General features: G+C 43.5%; 2 protein-coding genes across 3 annotated transcripts in view; one reads left to right on the top strand and one right to left on the bottom strand.

The window, feature by feature from the left end:
- Nucleotides 1-2657, bottom strand: part of usp48 (ubiquitin specific peptidase 48) — a 127242-nt gene extending 124585 nt beyond the window's left edge. The window contains exon 1 of one of the 2 annotated variants that reach the window (XM_072586810.1): nt 2364-2657. In XM_072586810.1, coding sequence (XP_072442911.1) covers nt 2364-2497 — 134 coding nt within the window. In that variant the 5' untranslated portion in view covers nt 2498-2657. The remainder of the gene's footprint in view (nt 1-2363) is intronic. The other variant, XM_072586809.1, reaches the window with a different exon arrangement.
- ldlrad2 (low density lipoprotein receptor class A domain containing 2) overlaps nt 2619-17107 on the top strand; it is a 62468-nt gene continuing 47979 nt past the window's right edge. The window contains exon 1 of the mRNA XM_072586812.1: nt 2619-5682. The gene's annotated coding sequence lies outside the window, so the exon portion shown is untranslated. The remainder of the gene's footprint in view (nt 5683-17107) is intronic.

The following is a 17107-nucleotide window of genomic DNA, read 5'->3' as shown; positions in this document are numbered from 1 at the left end:
AAGTTCCAGCACAACTCCACCCCTTCTTCTGTGTTGGCTGCCAGTATAGCAAAAGTTCAATTTTGAAATTCTCATCATCATTTTCAAATCCCTTCATGGCATAGGTCCTTCCATTCTCATATGGTCCTACAACTCTGACATCTGTGCACCTCTAGTTTTGATTCTATTTGTTCTATCTTCAAATAACTGCCTATTCTCCTGCAAGGTACTCCCAAAAAAGTTCCTCTTTATATTTGGTCGCCGATTCTAGTATCTCAAATTTAGGATTCTGTTTATCACTAGATGGCCTTTATGACCCAAGGTATTGATTATACATGCAAGTTGTTACAGAACAATCACTCCAAAATTACAGCAGAAAGATTAAATGTATCAGTTAAAACAATGTATTAGACACTTTTCTGCCAACTCAATTTATAACACTTTTATGATCTGCTCTGAATTAATTGCCCTACTTCTTTTCTGTAAATTTAAATAAAATATGCATTGAGGTTTTGAACCCAGGTAAATAACCTGTCAGAGTGACAATATTATTTCCAATTGCAAGCACCAATATAAGAGTTTAATCACTTCTCTCACCCTGACATCCAGTCAGTCGCAATCATATCCCGATGACAGACAACTGACTCAGATGACTTGGACTAAGCAGATATGGAACAATTCTCATATTGCTGTTACTAGTAGCAAATCTGTGCTCTGAAGGAAGACTTGTACTGCACAGACACACCGTTAAGTAGTGTACCAGGATATCAACCCACATGGCACATAAAACATTCCAGTTTTACATCACAGGTGACTAGTTCTGTGTACAGAAACTAATGCTAGGGAAAAGCTCAAAGTGCAAAACTGAAATCAAGCAAAAAATGTTACCTTACAGATCAAATGAACCACTTTACATATTCATTTAAATAAATTCAGAAATACAGAATGAGGTTATTCGGCCTATTGTGTCTCTACTATTCTTTGAAAGAGCTATCTTATTAGCTGCATACACCTGAAAACTTCTTCAGTTCCAGTAAAATATCTGTCCTTTGGTTACAATACTTCAGCTGAGGCCTAACCCGTGTTTTGCCAATGTTTAGGATAACTTCCTTGCTTTTATATTCTGGAGTCTCCATTTATAAAGCCAAGGATGTCAGAAGCTATTTGTAATAATACAGCCCTCTTAATTTGTCTTGCTACATTAAAACTATTTCTGTAAATGCATCTAAGTACATCTCACGCTGCATCCCTTTCAAAATTGTATTTTATGTTGTCTCTCATTCTCCATACCAAAATATACCCCTTTACTACTCTAGATTTCAGTCATATTTGCCCATTTCACTAATTTATGTTACCTTGAAATCTCCCTCTTCGCTCACACACCTTTCCAAGTTTTATGTTATTTACAAACTTTTAAACCGTCTTGAAAAGGAAGAGAGTTCTGGTCCTAACATTGATCCCTCAAGAACATCATTTCATTTGTTTAAAAAGTTATTGCTTTTTGTCCTCTCACCAATTTTGTAATCATCCCACTATTGTTGCTTTAACATAAGTTTCTAGTCTTAACTGATGTTGTACCTTTTAAAAACATTAGTACACAATCCTCACCAGCTCTCTCCATTATTCCAAAGAACTGTGTAAAGTTACTCAAATGCAATTTGCTTCTTGAAGTAATTGATCCCAAAGCCAAAATGATTGTCAAGATGTGTGGAGTTTGCACATTCTCCTTGTTTCCTCCGGGTGCTCTGGTTTCCTCCCACAGTCCAAAGATGTGCAGGTCAGGTGAATTGGCCATGCTAAATTGTCCCATAGTGTAAGGTCAATTAGTCAGTGAAGTGGGTCTGGGTGGGTTACTCTTCAGAGGAATCAGTGTGGACTTGTTGAGCCGAAGGGCCTGTTTCCACACTGAGGGGAATCTAACCTAATGTAAACTATGCACAAGGGTCAAGTGACATCAGCTACTGGCGACACCCTCCCCCCGAAGTCAGAATGTGCCTGTACATTCACAACTGACATCACCATGAACGTGTGTAATAAATGTATACTCAATGTTTGATTTCCTGCAAAAGAAAAACGGTTGAGGTTCATCAGGCGGCACGGGGAGGGTGGAAGAGACAGTTGTGGAGGGAAGGTCGTGTCTGAGTCGTGCAGTGAGTGATTGAGGGAAGAGTTTGTCTGGCAGAGGGAGGGGTGCAGCTGGATGGGCTGGGGCACGGGTTGTTCATGGGTGGTTCACAGGGTGTTTAGGGCGGGCGATAGTGCGTGCGGAGAAGGGAAGGAGGGGCCGGGAATGGTGCTGGGACCCGGGGCCAGTCCCAGAGCGGTGCTCGTTGCGGCGACGCCCTGTCCCCCCGGACAGTGAAGGCCAGCCTCCCGGCGCTTACCTGCGGGCGTCCCTGCGGCAGGAGCCCAGGCGGATGCGGTACGCCAGCTCGATGTGTTCCTGCTTCACCTCCTCCGGCCTGACGCTCTCAGTCCACTGCCAGGCCGCCTTCTCCAGCTGCTGCTTCGGGGCCATAGGCTCCGCTCAGCCTGCGGCCGTGGTGAGCGGACTGTCCGTACGCGGCGCCTCTCTGGTTCACTCTCTCCCCAGCGCCGGCCTGGCCCGGTCCCGCCGCGGCCTTCACTCCGAGCCCTAGGCCTGCTCTGCACCGCCAAACAGCCGGGATCCTGACGTGGAACACACAGGAGCACAGATATCGGTGACGTCGTGCCCACTGCAACATGTGACGTCATAACTACTACACGCAGTGACGTAGAACACACAGGCTGGAGATCCATCCAAGTGTGCTCTACGTGCAGAAATGTATCTTTATTATGTTACTGTCAGACTGTACTCACCTGAGAGCTTTATTGTATCACTCCTGTTCAATTCTCATTTCGGTCACTGAATCATCTCTACTCAGACCGTGGTGTAGATATTTTCTAATCAACTTTTTTAAAGATGCTGTGACACACCTGGAACTTGACTTTTAACATCCATTAGAACAGGAGTTCAGGATGAACATTCTGTGCACAAGTGCAGTGAGCATGCAAGGAACAAGCTGAACGAATTTCAACCTCAGTTCAACGTGAAAGCGATGACATGCTACCCCTAAGTGAACTGGGCTGTTCTGCAAGATAGGGAGATTTGTGAGAATGGTTGCAGAGATGATGAACTTTAGTGACGTGAATTGTATATCGGTTTTCAAATTCATGTGGCTGAGGTTCTAAATAGGAACAAATTGTTTTTTTGAACCCTCTATTTAGACAATTGGCAAAAACGCAATGGCAACAGAAGGAAAAGTGTTTTACACAGCGCATAATTCAGGTCTGAAATGTACTATCTAGGAGTGTGGGGATTGGGGTGGACAGGAGTAGATACAATCAATACAGTTAAAAGGAAATTATCTGGAGAGAAAAGCAATGGGGAAGTGTAGTTTAATCTTGCCAGGGGAATTGTTGCCTTTGTAGCAAGGAGGCACAAAAACAACAGACCAAATTGGCGTCTTTTGTGCTGGAATCATTCCAAGATTCTATAACTCAGAACTAAATACACCAAATATAAGATCGACAGGAAACCTAGGGAAAGTTATAGAAAATATTTGGCTTTGTGATTAAGGATGAAACTGCTTCAACAAAGAGGCAAAATGACAGGAACTAAGCAGGTAATGGCTACTATATTAGTAGAATTAAGAAATAGAAAACGACTTATGACTAATGAAAGGTGTGAACATCTATGGGATAGTGCTGTCATTTGCAGCGAAACAGCTCTGAACATATCAAATAACTAAACTGGACCGACCACTAGACAAGGTGCACACAGCCCAGTCAACCCCAAAAAGTACACCTCCCTAACTGAAGACTTTTTGTACTAAAATTGGGAAAGCTGACACATCGATTAGATGAGGTAAAAACAAGGACTGCAGATGCTGGAAACCAGAGTCTAGATTAGAGTGCTGCTGGAAAAGCACAGCAGGTCAGGCAGCATCCGAGGAGCAGGAAAATCGATGTTTTGGGCAAAAGCCCTTCATCAGTAATAGAGGCCTCTGTTGTGCTTTTCCAGCACCATTCTAATCTAGCATAGATTAGGCTAGCAAGTGATTGACAGTTATAATAATCAAATCATACCTTACAACTGATATCTCAGACACTTTCATTAACAACCCTGAGTACATCGTGTTCCGCCAATAAGACAATTTGATTTAGAGTCATAGAGATGTACAACGTCACAAAAAAAAAAGAGTTGTACAACGTGGAAACAGACCCTTTCGTCCAACTCATCCATGCTGACCAGATATCATAAACTAATCTAGTCCCATTTGCAAGCACTAGGCCCATATCCCTCTAATCACTTTCCTATTCATGTACCCATCCAGATGCCTTTCAAATGTTGTCATTGTACCAGCCTCCACCACTTCTTCTGGCAGCTGATTCCATTCACACACCACCCTCTGCCCCTAAGGTCACTTAAATCTTTGCCCTCTGACCCTATACCTTTGCCCTCTAGGTCTGGACGCCCCCACCCCAGGGAAAAGATTCTTCCGAAGGAGGGAGACCAGAATTGCACACGTGTACCTAGGTAAAAAGAAAAGTTTTGTTTTCACACAGTACAGGCAGATCATCCATACAAGGTACATTAGGATAATAGTACAGAACAAGGAATGCAATGTATGGCTGCAGACAAGGTGCACAAACTGTGATTAACGTTAAAATTTTAGACGTCCCTTCAGAAATCTAATAACAGCAGGGTACAACAGAAGCTGTTCTTGAATTTGTTGGTACATGTGTTTAAGCTTTTGTATCTTTTACCTGATGGAAGAGGTTGGAAGAGATCATTTCTGTTTTTCAGCGGCAGCAGCAACTCGAAGGGCAGGAGCTTTACCAAGGGCCTGCCGGGAGCAGTCAGTCACTGATTTGAACTTTTAAATTTGAAGTCAGAGAGCAGAGGTTTCTGGGAAAGGAGGGACTTATTTTCATTTCTGTTCAATATAAGTCAGTGTTTTCTCAACCCGAGACCCTACTTTTGTAAGGCCTCCCACCCAACCACCTCGTCTCACCTTAAAGACCAGGGACATATCAAGTAAGCGTCTCTTCGTTTTTACTTTGTGATAAGGGGGACTAGCAGGGATGGCAGTGCAGGGAGAGCAATGTTCTTCCTGCATGATGTTTGAAGTGAGGGACGCCATTAGTGTTCCATCCAAGTACACCTGCAGGAAGGGCACCCAACTCCCGCTCCTCCAAGACTGTGTTAGGGAACTGGAGCTGGAGCTGGATGAACTTCAGATCATTTGGGAGGGAGAGGCTGTGATAGATAAGAGTTACAGAGAAGTAGTTACTCCTAGGCATGAAGAAAGCTGGGTGACTGTTCGAAGGGGGAAAAGAAACAACAGTCAGTGGAGGGATCCCCTGTGGTCGCTCCCCTGAAAAACATGTATACCGTTTGGATACTGTTGAGGGGGACGACTTACCAGGGATATGCAGTGGGGCCCAGGTCTCTGGCACAGAGCCTGTCCCTGGTGCACAGAAGGGAAGGACGGAAAGGAGGAGAGTGTTAGTCATTGGAGACTCAATAGTTAGAGGCTCAGATAGAAGGTTTGTTGGAAACTAATGAGACTCACGGTAGGTGTGTTGCCTCGCAGGTGCCAGGGTCCGTGATGTCTCGGATCATATCTTTGGGGTCCTGAAGGGAGAGAGGGTGACCAGCCTCAAGTCGTTGTCCATGTAAGTACCAACGACATAGGTAGAAAGAGGGATATGGATGTAAGGCAGGATTTCAGGGAGCTAGGGTGGAAGCTGAGAGCTAGAACAAATCGTTGTTATCTCTGGTTTGTTGCCCGTGACACGTGATAGCGAGGCAAGGAACAGGGAGAGATATCAGTTGAACACGTGGCTGCAAGGATGATACAGGAGGGAGGGTTTCAGGTACTTGGATAATTAAGGCTCATTCTGGGGTAGGTGGGACTTGTGCAAACAGGACAGTCTTCACTTGAACCAGAGGGGTGGTAATATCCTGGGTGGGAAATTCGGGTGAGTTTAAACAAGCTCAGCAGGGGGATGGGAATCAGAGGTGTAGTTGCAGTGCACAGGAGGATGAGAGTAGTAATGACAGGGACAGGATTTCAGGGTCACAGGAATGTGCTGGCAGACAGCAAACTTGTTTGAAGTGTGTCTATTTCAACGCCAGAAGTAGACGAAATAAGGTAGGTGAGCTTGCAGCATGGATAGATACCTGGGACTTCGATGTTGTGGCCATTTTCAGAGACATGGATAGAGCAGGATGAGGAATGGATGTTGCAGGTTCCAGGGTTTAGATCTTTCATTAAGAACAGGCAAGGCAGTAAAAGAGGGGGAGGCATGGCCTTGTTAGTCAAGGATAATATAACAGTGGCTGAGAGAACTTTTGATGAGAACTTGTCTACTGAGGTAGTATGGGCTGAGGTTAGAAAGAGGAGAGGAGAGGAGAGGAGAGGTCACGTCACGTCACACTGCTTGGGGTTTTTTATAGGCCTCCACAGAGTTCCAGGGAGGTGGAGGAGAGGATTAGCAAAATTATTCTGTGTAGGAGTGAAAGGAACTGGGTGGTCATTATGGGGGACTTTAACTTCCCCAACATTGACTGGAAATGCTATAACTCTAGTACATCGGATGGATCAGTTTTTATCCAATGTGTACAGGAGGGTTTCCTGACACAGTATGTCGAAGGGCTGACAAGAGGGGAGGCCACACTGGATCAGGTGCTTAGTAATGAACCAGGCCAGGTGTTGGATTTAGTTGTAGGTGAGCACTTTGGAGAGTGTGACCATAATTCAATTACGTTTAGTGATCGAAAGGGATGGGTACATGCCACAGGTCAAGAGTTATCGATGGGACAAGGCAATTATAATGCGATTAGACAGGAATTAGGATGCATAGAATGGGGTAGCAAAATGCAGGGGATGCAAACAATGGAAACATGGAACTGCTTTAAGGAACAGATATTGCATGTCCTTGATAGGTAAGTCACTGTCAGGCAGGCAGGAAGTGATAAGGTAAAGGAACCGTGGTGTGCTACAGAAATTGCATCTCTTCTTAAGAAGAAGGAGGCTTATGTGTTGCTGAGGCGATGGAGAGTTACAGATCAGCTAGGAATGATTTAAAGAGAGAGTTAAAAAGAGCAAAGAGAGGACACAAGCAGCCTTTAGCAAATAGAATAAAGGAGAACCCTAAAGCTTTCTTTATGTGAGGAATAAAAGGATGACTAGGGCAGGAATAGGGCCAGCCAAAGACAGATATTAGACTAGAATGGATTGAGGTTAGTTACGAACAGGTGTTATCATTTCTAGAAGGAGTGAAAGTAGACAGGTCCCCTGGGCCGGATGGGATTTATCCGCGGATTCTTTGGGAAGCTAGGGAGGAGATAGCAGGGACTTTGGCTTTGATATTTGAGTCATCATTGGATACAGGTTTGGTACCAGAGGACTGGAGGTTGCAAATGTTGTGCCCTTGTTCAAGAAGGGCAATAGAGATGACCCAGGTAATTATAGACCAGTGAGCCTTACTTCTGTTGTAGGAAAGGTTTTGGAAAGGATTATAAGAGATAAGATTTATAATCATCTAGCAAGCAACAATTTGTTTTCAGATAGTCAATGTGGTTTCGTCAAGGGCAGGTCGTGTCTCACAAACCTCGTTGAGTTTTTTGAGAAGGTGACCAAGCATGTAGATGAGGATAGGGCAGTTGATGTGGTATAAATGGACTTCAGTAAAGCCTTTGATAAGGTTCCACATGGTAGGTTGTTGGAGAAAATGCAGAGACATGGGATTGAGGGTGATTTAGCAGTTTGGATTAGAAACTGGCTTTCTGAAAGAAGGCAGCGAGTGGTGGTTGATGGAAAATATTCAGCCTGCAGTCTGGTTACTAGTGGTGTGCCAAAGGATCTGTTTTCGGACCACTGCTGTTTGTCATTTTTATAAATGACTTAGACGCAGGCATAGCTGGCTGGATCAGTAAATTTGCAGACGACACTAAAGTCGGTGGAGTAGTGGACAGTGTGGAAGAGTGTTACAGGTTGCAGGGGGACTTGGATAAACTACAGAATTGGGCTGAAAGGTGGCAAAAGAAGTTCAATGCAACTAAATATGAGGCGATGCACTTTGGGAAGAATAAAAGGAAGGCAGAGTACTGGGTCAATGGAAAGATTCTTGGTAATATGGATGCGCAGAGGAATCTTGGAGTCCACGTATATAGATCCCTAGAAGTTTCCACCCAGGTGGATAGTGCTGTTAAGAACGCATATGGTGTGTTAGGTTTTATTGGTAGAGGGATTGAGTTCCAGAGCCACAATATCATGCTGCAAAACGCGGCCACACTTGGAATAATATGTACAGTTCTGGTCCCCATATTTCAGGAAGGACGTGGAAGCATTGGAAAAGGTGCAGAGGAGATTTACCAGAATGTTGCCTGGTCTGGAGGAAAGGCTGAGAGACTTGAACCTGTTCTCATGGGCAAGAAGACGGCAAAGAGGGGATTTGATAGGAACATAAAAGATGATCAGAGGGTAGACAGTGAAAGTCCTTTTCCTAGGATGATGATGTCAGCGTGTACGAGGGGACATAACTAAAAATTGAGGGGTGATAGATTTAAGACAGACATCAGACCCACGTTCTTTACGCATAGTGGTAAGGGCGTGGAATGCACTACCTGCTAATATAGTCAACTCAGCCACATTAGGGAGATTTAAACAATCCTTAGATAAGCACATGGATGATTTTGGGATAGTGTAGGGGGACGAGCTGAGAATAGTTCACAGGTCGGCGCAACATAGAGGGCTGAAGGGCCTGTTCTGCGCTGTATTGTTCTATATTCTATAACTGGGATGGGAGGAGTCTTTGATTATGGTGCCAGCAGGAAACCATTAGGAAATGGATTAAAGAGGAATCCACTTTGAAGACAAGGGAATTCGGGAGACAATTCTGTACTTGCTAAAGTCAAATTCGAAACAAAGCAAGATGGTTGAAGGCCAATCAACTTAACACTTGGATACCAATAGCATCCCTCCATCATAAGGATCTAATTGAAAATGCTCACTGATGATTGCACTTGCTTAGGCCCATTCATAACTCAATAAGTAGGCAGTTTGTACCACATGCAGTGGTAGGCAACATTCAGGCTTGGGTTGATCAGTGTAAAGTGGCATTCCTGCCATACAAGTTTCAGAAAGTGAGCATCTCCACAAGAAGCAATCTAAGTATCTCTCTATTGCATTTAATGACATTGTACGATATTGCAATATGACAATCAATAGCCTGGGGGTTACCATTGACCAAAGATTGAACTGGACTAGCACATAAATATTGTAGCTGAAAGGACTAAGAATTCTGCAGTAAGTGGCTCATCTCCTGACTCCCTAAAGCCTGTCTACCATCTACAAAAACAAGTTCAGAGTACTGAGAGGATGGCTTATTTGAATGCAGATCCAACAACAGTCAAGAAACTCAAAGTTATCCAGGACAAAGCAGCCTACTTGACAGACATCATATCCACCACCTAGCATTCCCTGTATCCCCCAATGTTCAATAGCAGCAGTGTGTACCATCTACCAAGGTGCACTGCAGGAACTTACTAAAGGACCTTCAAAACCCGCAACATCTAACAGCAGAAGGACAAGGGCAGCAAGTGGATAGGTACACTACCAAATGCAAATTCTCCATCAAGCCACATAGCATCCTGACAAGGAACAATATCAGCATTTTCTTCATTGTCAGAATTAATTTTATTGTAACATGTATCCGAGTCCAAATACAGGAGAAGAAACCAGAGCCAAAAGAAAAAATGTCCAGATATTTAAGTCTTAGCTTCCTGGGCCTAGCCCTGTCACTAGGTCAACATACTGGAACACCCCTAAAAGCATTGTGGGTGTACCTGCAGCAGTTCAGGAAGGCAGCTAACTAAAACCATCTCAAGAGGCAAATACCTTTTTTAATAGATAGACATTACATCACTATGAGAGTTTTATTCTGATTGGAAGAGAGATAATAGGATGGTTCCATCTTTCCATTAACTACAAAAAGGTGTGTTTTAAAGAAGAAGTCTTTTTAACTCCTTGTGTACAATGACTTCCAAGAATAGACACAAAACATGCTTTGTCATAAGATTTAATTAAAATAAGTAATCATTTTTCACAACACCAGATATGTGACCCTAACAGACACACTTATTTCAGATGAGGTTGCCTACACTAAGGTGTTGTCCAAAAAGTAACTTTTACCTGTAGTCTTCAAGATGAGAGCTGAAAACATTGCAGTCCTGAGGATTCTCCCCAGTTCACTGAAGACAGTAGAGGTTGGAAGTTCCTGGTGATGAATGCACAGTGGTTTACTCCTGGCAATACTCAGTTTCTGGCGAGCTTCAGCATTTCTGTAGATACAAAATTAGTCCCATCCAGGGTTCAAGATACACCAAGGTGTTGGGGAAATTCATGCCCAAAGGACCTGTGAAACTTCCACCACAGGGTCACCCAATCAAGGAGATTCTTGCGACACACATGGCAGACACAAAGTCTATGAGGCCCTGCTCCTCCAATGTCAGGTTCTTTCTCAACTGCATTTGCTGCTGATAGGTTCAATATTCTGCCTATTACCGACAAATATGGGAGACAACGGGTCTGTAATTGGAGGAGTATATGTCGAATTTGCTATCAGACCCATCTGGTCTTTGGGTGTGGTTCATCTTATTGGCTATTGAGGTTTTGTGGGGTGGATTGCTGTAGGCCAGTTCTAAGCCTTGGAAGTTTGCAATAGATTTGATCCTAAATTGCCTTCTATGAGAGTGGAAGAGAAGCTGGAAAAGACAGGGTTAGAGGAGGCTGCTATAAGCAGGGTTGGAGAGAAGAAAGAGATAGCAAAATGTATAGAAGGAGTGGGCTGTAGGGAGGAAGGGTGCTGCAAGTTTGAGTCAGGAGAGAATGGGAAGAGGGAGAAAAGTAAAGTGCCACAAGCAGTGGAGATAGGGGAGTGAGAGAAGGATACATGTGCAAGTAAGGGGAGAAAAGGGGCCTTAAGAGAGAGGGAAGGGAAGGGAAGGGGGCTGTGAGGTATGGAGCAAGAAAGATCCTGTAAGTGCATGAAAAGAGAGGGAGGCTGTAAAAGTGAAAGTAATGTTAAAACTGAACAAAGCAATGCTGTGCTAACTGGGAGACAGAAACACATGAAATCAATGAGGTAACGAATTGCTTGAAAATTACTGCTGGCTCTGTAACTTAAGGCTGCATAAATTCTGGAGTCATATGTGGGAAAGTGTATTGATGGCATTGTAATAAAGGTGGTTTCAATTTTACATTTTATTATTGGACTGAGAAGATTCTGTAGGCCATCCTGATTAAAATGTTCAAGGTTTGTGCAGATTCATTAATGATTTCCTCACCTGTCTGTGAAAGATGTGTTTTTGTTTATTGTAGAAGTATGTCAGTTATTTTGGGGGGGGAGAAAGGAACTTGTTAACTTATGGCTTGTCTTGCATTGATTTTGATACTGTGGTATCTTGGAAATTAATGCTTTCCTTGTGTGTTGTGGCTTTTAAGTTTAATGGAGTGAAAATTATTACTGAGGATATTGTTGAATTCTACATCTGCTTCTTTGTGATTCCAATTATTCAATATAGCAGCACAAATATAGAGTAGATTGTTACTATATGACTCATCGCGTAGTAAATGAGTTAGTGAGTTCTGATAAGGAGATATATCAGAATATATTCAAGAAACCTGTTATTTTAACATGTGATACTATCCCTCACACCTGTAAAATTTAAAGTATACTCTGAACCAAGGTGACCCTCGCACTAGAATACTATAATGGTCTTTCTCCCAGAAGCAGCCATTTTCAGTTTTCCTCTGTCTATCTGACTGCGAATCTGTCCAGTAAAAGTCAGCTGCCCCTTTTTAGTATCAAGGTGTGACAAAAAACAATGGTGGACTGAGAGTTGCATGGATATTGCAGCTGCTCCTGAAATTGCCAACTTACTTAACTACAACTTACTACAACTTTATTGTAGCTTTTACATTTCAGTGGTTAAAGATTTTTATTTTGATTCCTTTTGGATCTCTAAACATCAAAAAAAATGCACGTGTTTCAAACAGCGTTGTATTTTCTGAACTTTTGAAGAGGACTACTCGTTGACGGCTCAAGTTTTTTTTTGTCTTAAAATAGTTATGCACATAGAAGGAGAGTTTTTTGAATGTCAATTTAGAGGGGTTTTTTTGTCGAAATGTGTTTACATTTTGGAGAAGTCCACATGTGGTCTGCTTGGAACAAGGATTTTTAAATTTTATCCAAGGATTTAAAACTGTCTGCTTGACTACTTTTTCATTTTTAATTTTGATTCTTCAGCTAAGTGGTTGATACTGAAGCAGTCTATGCTCAACTTCAATAAGATTTGCAATAAGATCTGGATAATTTCTAGGCTTGGGTCGACAAGTGGTAAGTAACATCCACACTACACAAATGACAGGCATTCCGTTGATTTCGCTGCTCTTTGGATGCTGCCTGAACTGCTGTGCTCTTCCAGCACCACTAATCCAGTAAATGACAGGCAATGACCATCACCAAGAAGAGACGCACTAACCACCATTCCTTGCCATTTAACGGTACTACTATCGCAGAATTCCCCCACTGTCGATAGTAACCCCCAAGGATGTTGACCAGAAACGCAACTGGAATCACTACATAAACACTGGCTACAAGAGCAGGTCAGAGACTAGGGATACTGGGACAAGTAACTCACCCCAAAGTCTATCTGTCATCTACAAAGCACAAGTCAGGAGTGTGATGGAGTATCCTTCACTTGCCTGAATGGATGCAGCTCCAACACTACTCAAGAAGCTTGACACCATTCAGGACAAAGCAACCCACTCGATTGGCACCACATCTACAAACATTCAATCCCTCCACCATGGGTACTCAATAGCAGCAGTGTGTACTATCTACAAGATGTACTGCAGAAATTCACCAAAGATCCTTAGATAGCAACTTCCAAACTTTCAACAAGTTCCAACTAGAAGGACAAGGGCAGCAAGTACTTTGGAACACCACCACCTTCCTTTTCCCCTCCAGGCCACTTACCCACCCTGTCTTGGAAAGGTACTGCAATTCCTTCACAGTAATTTGGTCAAAATCCTAGAATTCCCTCCCTACCAGCAATGGGTAAACCCACAGCAAGTGGACTTCAGGGTGATTCAAGAAAGCAGCTCACCACCACCTTCTCAAAGGCCAATAGGAATGGGCTATCAATGCCAGCTAGCAATGCCCAAGTCCCACAAATGAATTTTTTAAAACATTAATGTTAATAGGGAGAGTGAGAAGCCAGAAGTTATTATACACACTTGTATGAATGATGTAGTTGGGGAAAAGATTATGGCTTTACAGAGTTAATATAGGAAGTTAGGTAGAAGATTTAAAAATAAAACCTCAACTAGTAATCTTTTTGGTTTACTCCAGGTGTCGAGCTGAAATGAGGGAAGGAATAAAAGATAAAGGACCTAAATCAATGGTTGGAGAGTCATAGTGTCATTGAGATGTACAACATGGAAACAGACCCTCTGGTGACTAGATATCCTAATCTAATCTGTCCTATTTGCCAGCACGTTTACCCATCCAGATGCCTTTTAAGTGTTGTACCAGCCTCCAACACTTCCTCTGGCAGCTCATTCCCTACATGCATTAACCTGTGCATGAAAAAGTTGCCCCTTAGGTCCCTTTTAAATTTTTCCCTTCTCACTCTAAACCTATGCTGATGAAGGGCTTTTGTCCGAAACATCGGTTTTTCTGCGCCTCAGATGCTGCCTGACTTGCTGTGCTTTTCCAGCACCACTCTCTCAACTCTAAACCTATGCACTCTAGTTCTGGACTCCGCCAAGCCAGGGAAAATATCTTGTCTGTTTACCCTATCCATGCCCCTCATTGGGTGGAGTAATGTTCAGAGATTCAGGTTCTTGGATCATTGGGATTTCTTCTGGGACAGAAAAGACATGTTCAAGAAGGATGGGTTTCATCTGAACCGGAAAGGGCAGGGAGATTTGATAGTTTTATTAAGAGAAGTTCACCAGTTTCCTCATTTTCCCCTCCCTTCTCCCCCCCCCCCCCCCACCTTACCCCAGTTCCAACCTTCCAGCTCAGCACTGTCCTCATAACCTGTCCTACCTGCCAATCTCCCTTCCCATCTATCCACTCCACCCTCCTCTCTGACCTATCACCTCCATCCCCACCCCCATTCACCTATTGTACTCTTTGCTACCTTCTCCCCAGCCCATCTCCCCATTTATCTCTCCACCCTGGAGGCTTCCTGCCTCTATTCCTGATGAAGGGCTTTTGCCCGAAACATCGATTTTCCTGCTCCTCGAATGCTGCCTGACCTGCTGTACTTTTCCAGCACCACTCTGATCTAAACTACTGTCTGTATATATGTTTTTCCTTTTGTGAGTTCCAGTGCTTTGGTGAGTGCTACCAGTTCTGCTACCTGTTCGGACTGACTTCCATCAATCCTTCCGGACATAACTGTTTCTAACTTATCATTTACCACAGCCCATGCTGTTCGGGGCGACCCGGCTAAGTATTTTCGTGACCCGTCCACGAAGAGGGTCTCCTTGGCTGTATCTTTTACTCGCCCCCCTATCCTCATCCCCCTCCATATCCTCACAATTGTGCGGTTCCCCAAGTCTAGAATTCCCTCAGCTGGGTTTTCTCCCATATTCCTGACTATTACCACGGTCCAATTTGGGAGTAAAAGAAGTGCCTCCCACTTTTCCCTTCTCAATTTGGAAACGGCCCTCGGTTTCCCTGTGTTTAGCATCTCTACTAGGGTGTGTTTAGTATGGAGGAGGATATTCGCTGTCATTACTATGGGCTCACTAACCCTAACCGCCCAAACAGCACAGTCTAAGGCTACTATGCACCTGGGCAACCCGGTGACGACTGGCCCTTCTGTAGTTGAGTAGTACTCTACGGGCCTTCTGCTGCTACCATGGTCTTGGGTGACCACTGCAGAGTAAAATTCTCCCACATTATTACAGTGGATGTGAAAATCCTTGCTGGGATCTGACAGACCTAGCTCGGGTCCAATATGAGTCGAGTTTTAAGCTGACTGTATGCATCCTTTTGTTCTGGCCCCCAGGTTACAGGTTCCAAGGCGGGTTTGCCTCCTTTAACTAGTCTCTGGATCGGTTCAGCCAATTTTGCGAAGACTGGTATAAAGCGCTGACTGTAGTTGCATAGCCCCATGACCTTTCTGACCACCCTGACGTGGCATCTGTTGGATTGCCTTCTTGCGGTTGTTGGGCATTTCTTTGAGTCCCTGAGATATGAGGTGACAAAGATATAAGACTTGTGTTTTACCAATCTGTGCCTTTGTGAGGCTGACTTTTAACCCTGCAGTTGCCAATTCCTGCAATACTAGCCCTAAAGCTTCCTGGTGTCCTGACTCGGACTCTAAGGCAAGTAGGATATCATCTCCATATTGGAGGGCAGTGCTACCCTATGGTAAATCTACTCTCTTTAGGATGTCACTCACCACCCTGTGAAAAATAGTGAGGCTGTTTGGAACCCTTGTGGCAGGTGAGTCCACGTGTACTTTCTGCCCCTTACTATAAAAGCAGATTTGTTCTGGCACTCAGGGTGTAACGGAATAGACCAGAAGCTGTTAGAAATCCTGTGCTTGGGGGCCAAGCTGTTTAAAGTGGTGGAGGGGTCTGCTACGATGGGGCTCAATTTGGGGGTGACCTTATTTAGTCCTGCATAATCAATGGTGAGCCTGTAGCTCCCATCAGGCTTTTTTACTGGCCACGTTGGGGCATTAGTTGTACTCTGTTTCTTTTGGGGTTCCCTGTTTCACTAGTCCTTGCACTATCTTCATAACTAGCTGTCCTGCTTTGGGTTTTATTGGGTATTGCCGATGGGGCTTATGCTCAGGTGCGGGAACCCTTATCGGGTCTGTGTTAACTAGACCTGTATCTAACTTTGTTTCTGCCCAGGCTCAGAAACCCCCCTTTTCAAAGTTCCAGTCCCTACTGGTGATGGTAGCCTCTTTAATAGTTTCAAGTTGACTTGAGTTTTCCAATCTGTCTTCTGACCGTCCTGTCTGGGCCAAATCAATTTCCCTTTTGCACAATGGATTAGAACACTTATATTCTTTCTTGAGATCATTGCCCATTAATATGTCGTTGTGAATTTTGATATACATAGAATCTCATGGGGCTATATATGTTATTTATTTCGATGAGGGTAGTTTCACTGAGGTAAGCTAATGTTTTATCCCCTCCTACCCCAGTTAAGTGAATCTTTTTGTTTGTGTGGGGTAAGAGTAGGTTAGTGATGGATACAGCAGCTCCTGAGTCTCATTTCCTCCCTCCTATTACTGCGGGTAGGTAAATTCTCCCCTCTCCTTTACCCTCACGAATTGGGGCAGCTGGATGTGTATTCCTGATGAAGAGCCTATGCCCGAAAAGTCAATTCTCCTGGTCCTCAGATGCTGCCTGACTTGCTGTGCTGTTCCAGAGCCACACTTTGGATCTGCAGTCCTCACATTCCCCTCAGGGATGGATAGGACTGGCAGCTCAATGTTCTCGGTTTTAGACGCTGTATGGAGGATAGAAAAGGAAGCACGAGAGGAGGTGAAAGGCATTTTTGATTGAGGAAAACATTACTGCAGCATCTAGAGGAAATATTTCAAAAAAAATCATCCAGTATATGGGTTGAAATTGGAAATTTAAAAAGCAAATCCATCAAGGTGATTATTACATGCACCCGCCCCCTCTCCTCACCGACAGTTAGAGTGAAATTGAGAAACGAATATGTAGACAGATCTCCGATATACAGTTTGTAGGAATAATGAGGTTGTAATAATAGGTGATTTTGATTTTCAAAACATTGACTGGGCCTATCATAATAATAAAGGTTTGGATGGTGAAGAATTTGTTAACTGTGTTCGGGAAAATTTTCTTTATCAATATGTAAATGTTCATGGTTGAGAAGAAACAAAACTTGACCTTCTTTTGGGTAATAAGGCAGGGCAAGTGATTATATTGAGGTGATAGTAGTGGAAATCTTTGAGTCTAGTGATTATAATTCTACTAGTTTTGAAATGTTAATGGGAAAGGATAAGCCAAACATTAAAGTTAAAGTT

Source organism: Chiloscyllium punctatum, chromosome 16 (assembly GCF_047496795.1).
Source record: "Chiloscyllium punctatum isolate Juve2018m chromosome 16, sChiPun1.3, whole genome shotgun sequence".
NCBI lineage: Eukaryota > Metazoa > Chordata > Chondrichthyes > Orectolobiformes > Hemiscylliidae > Chiloscyllium > Chiloscyllium punctatum.
This window is presented reverse-complemented; position numbering and strand designations above follow the sequence as displayed.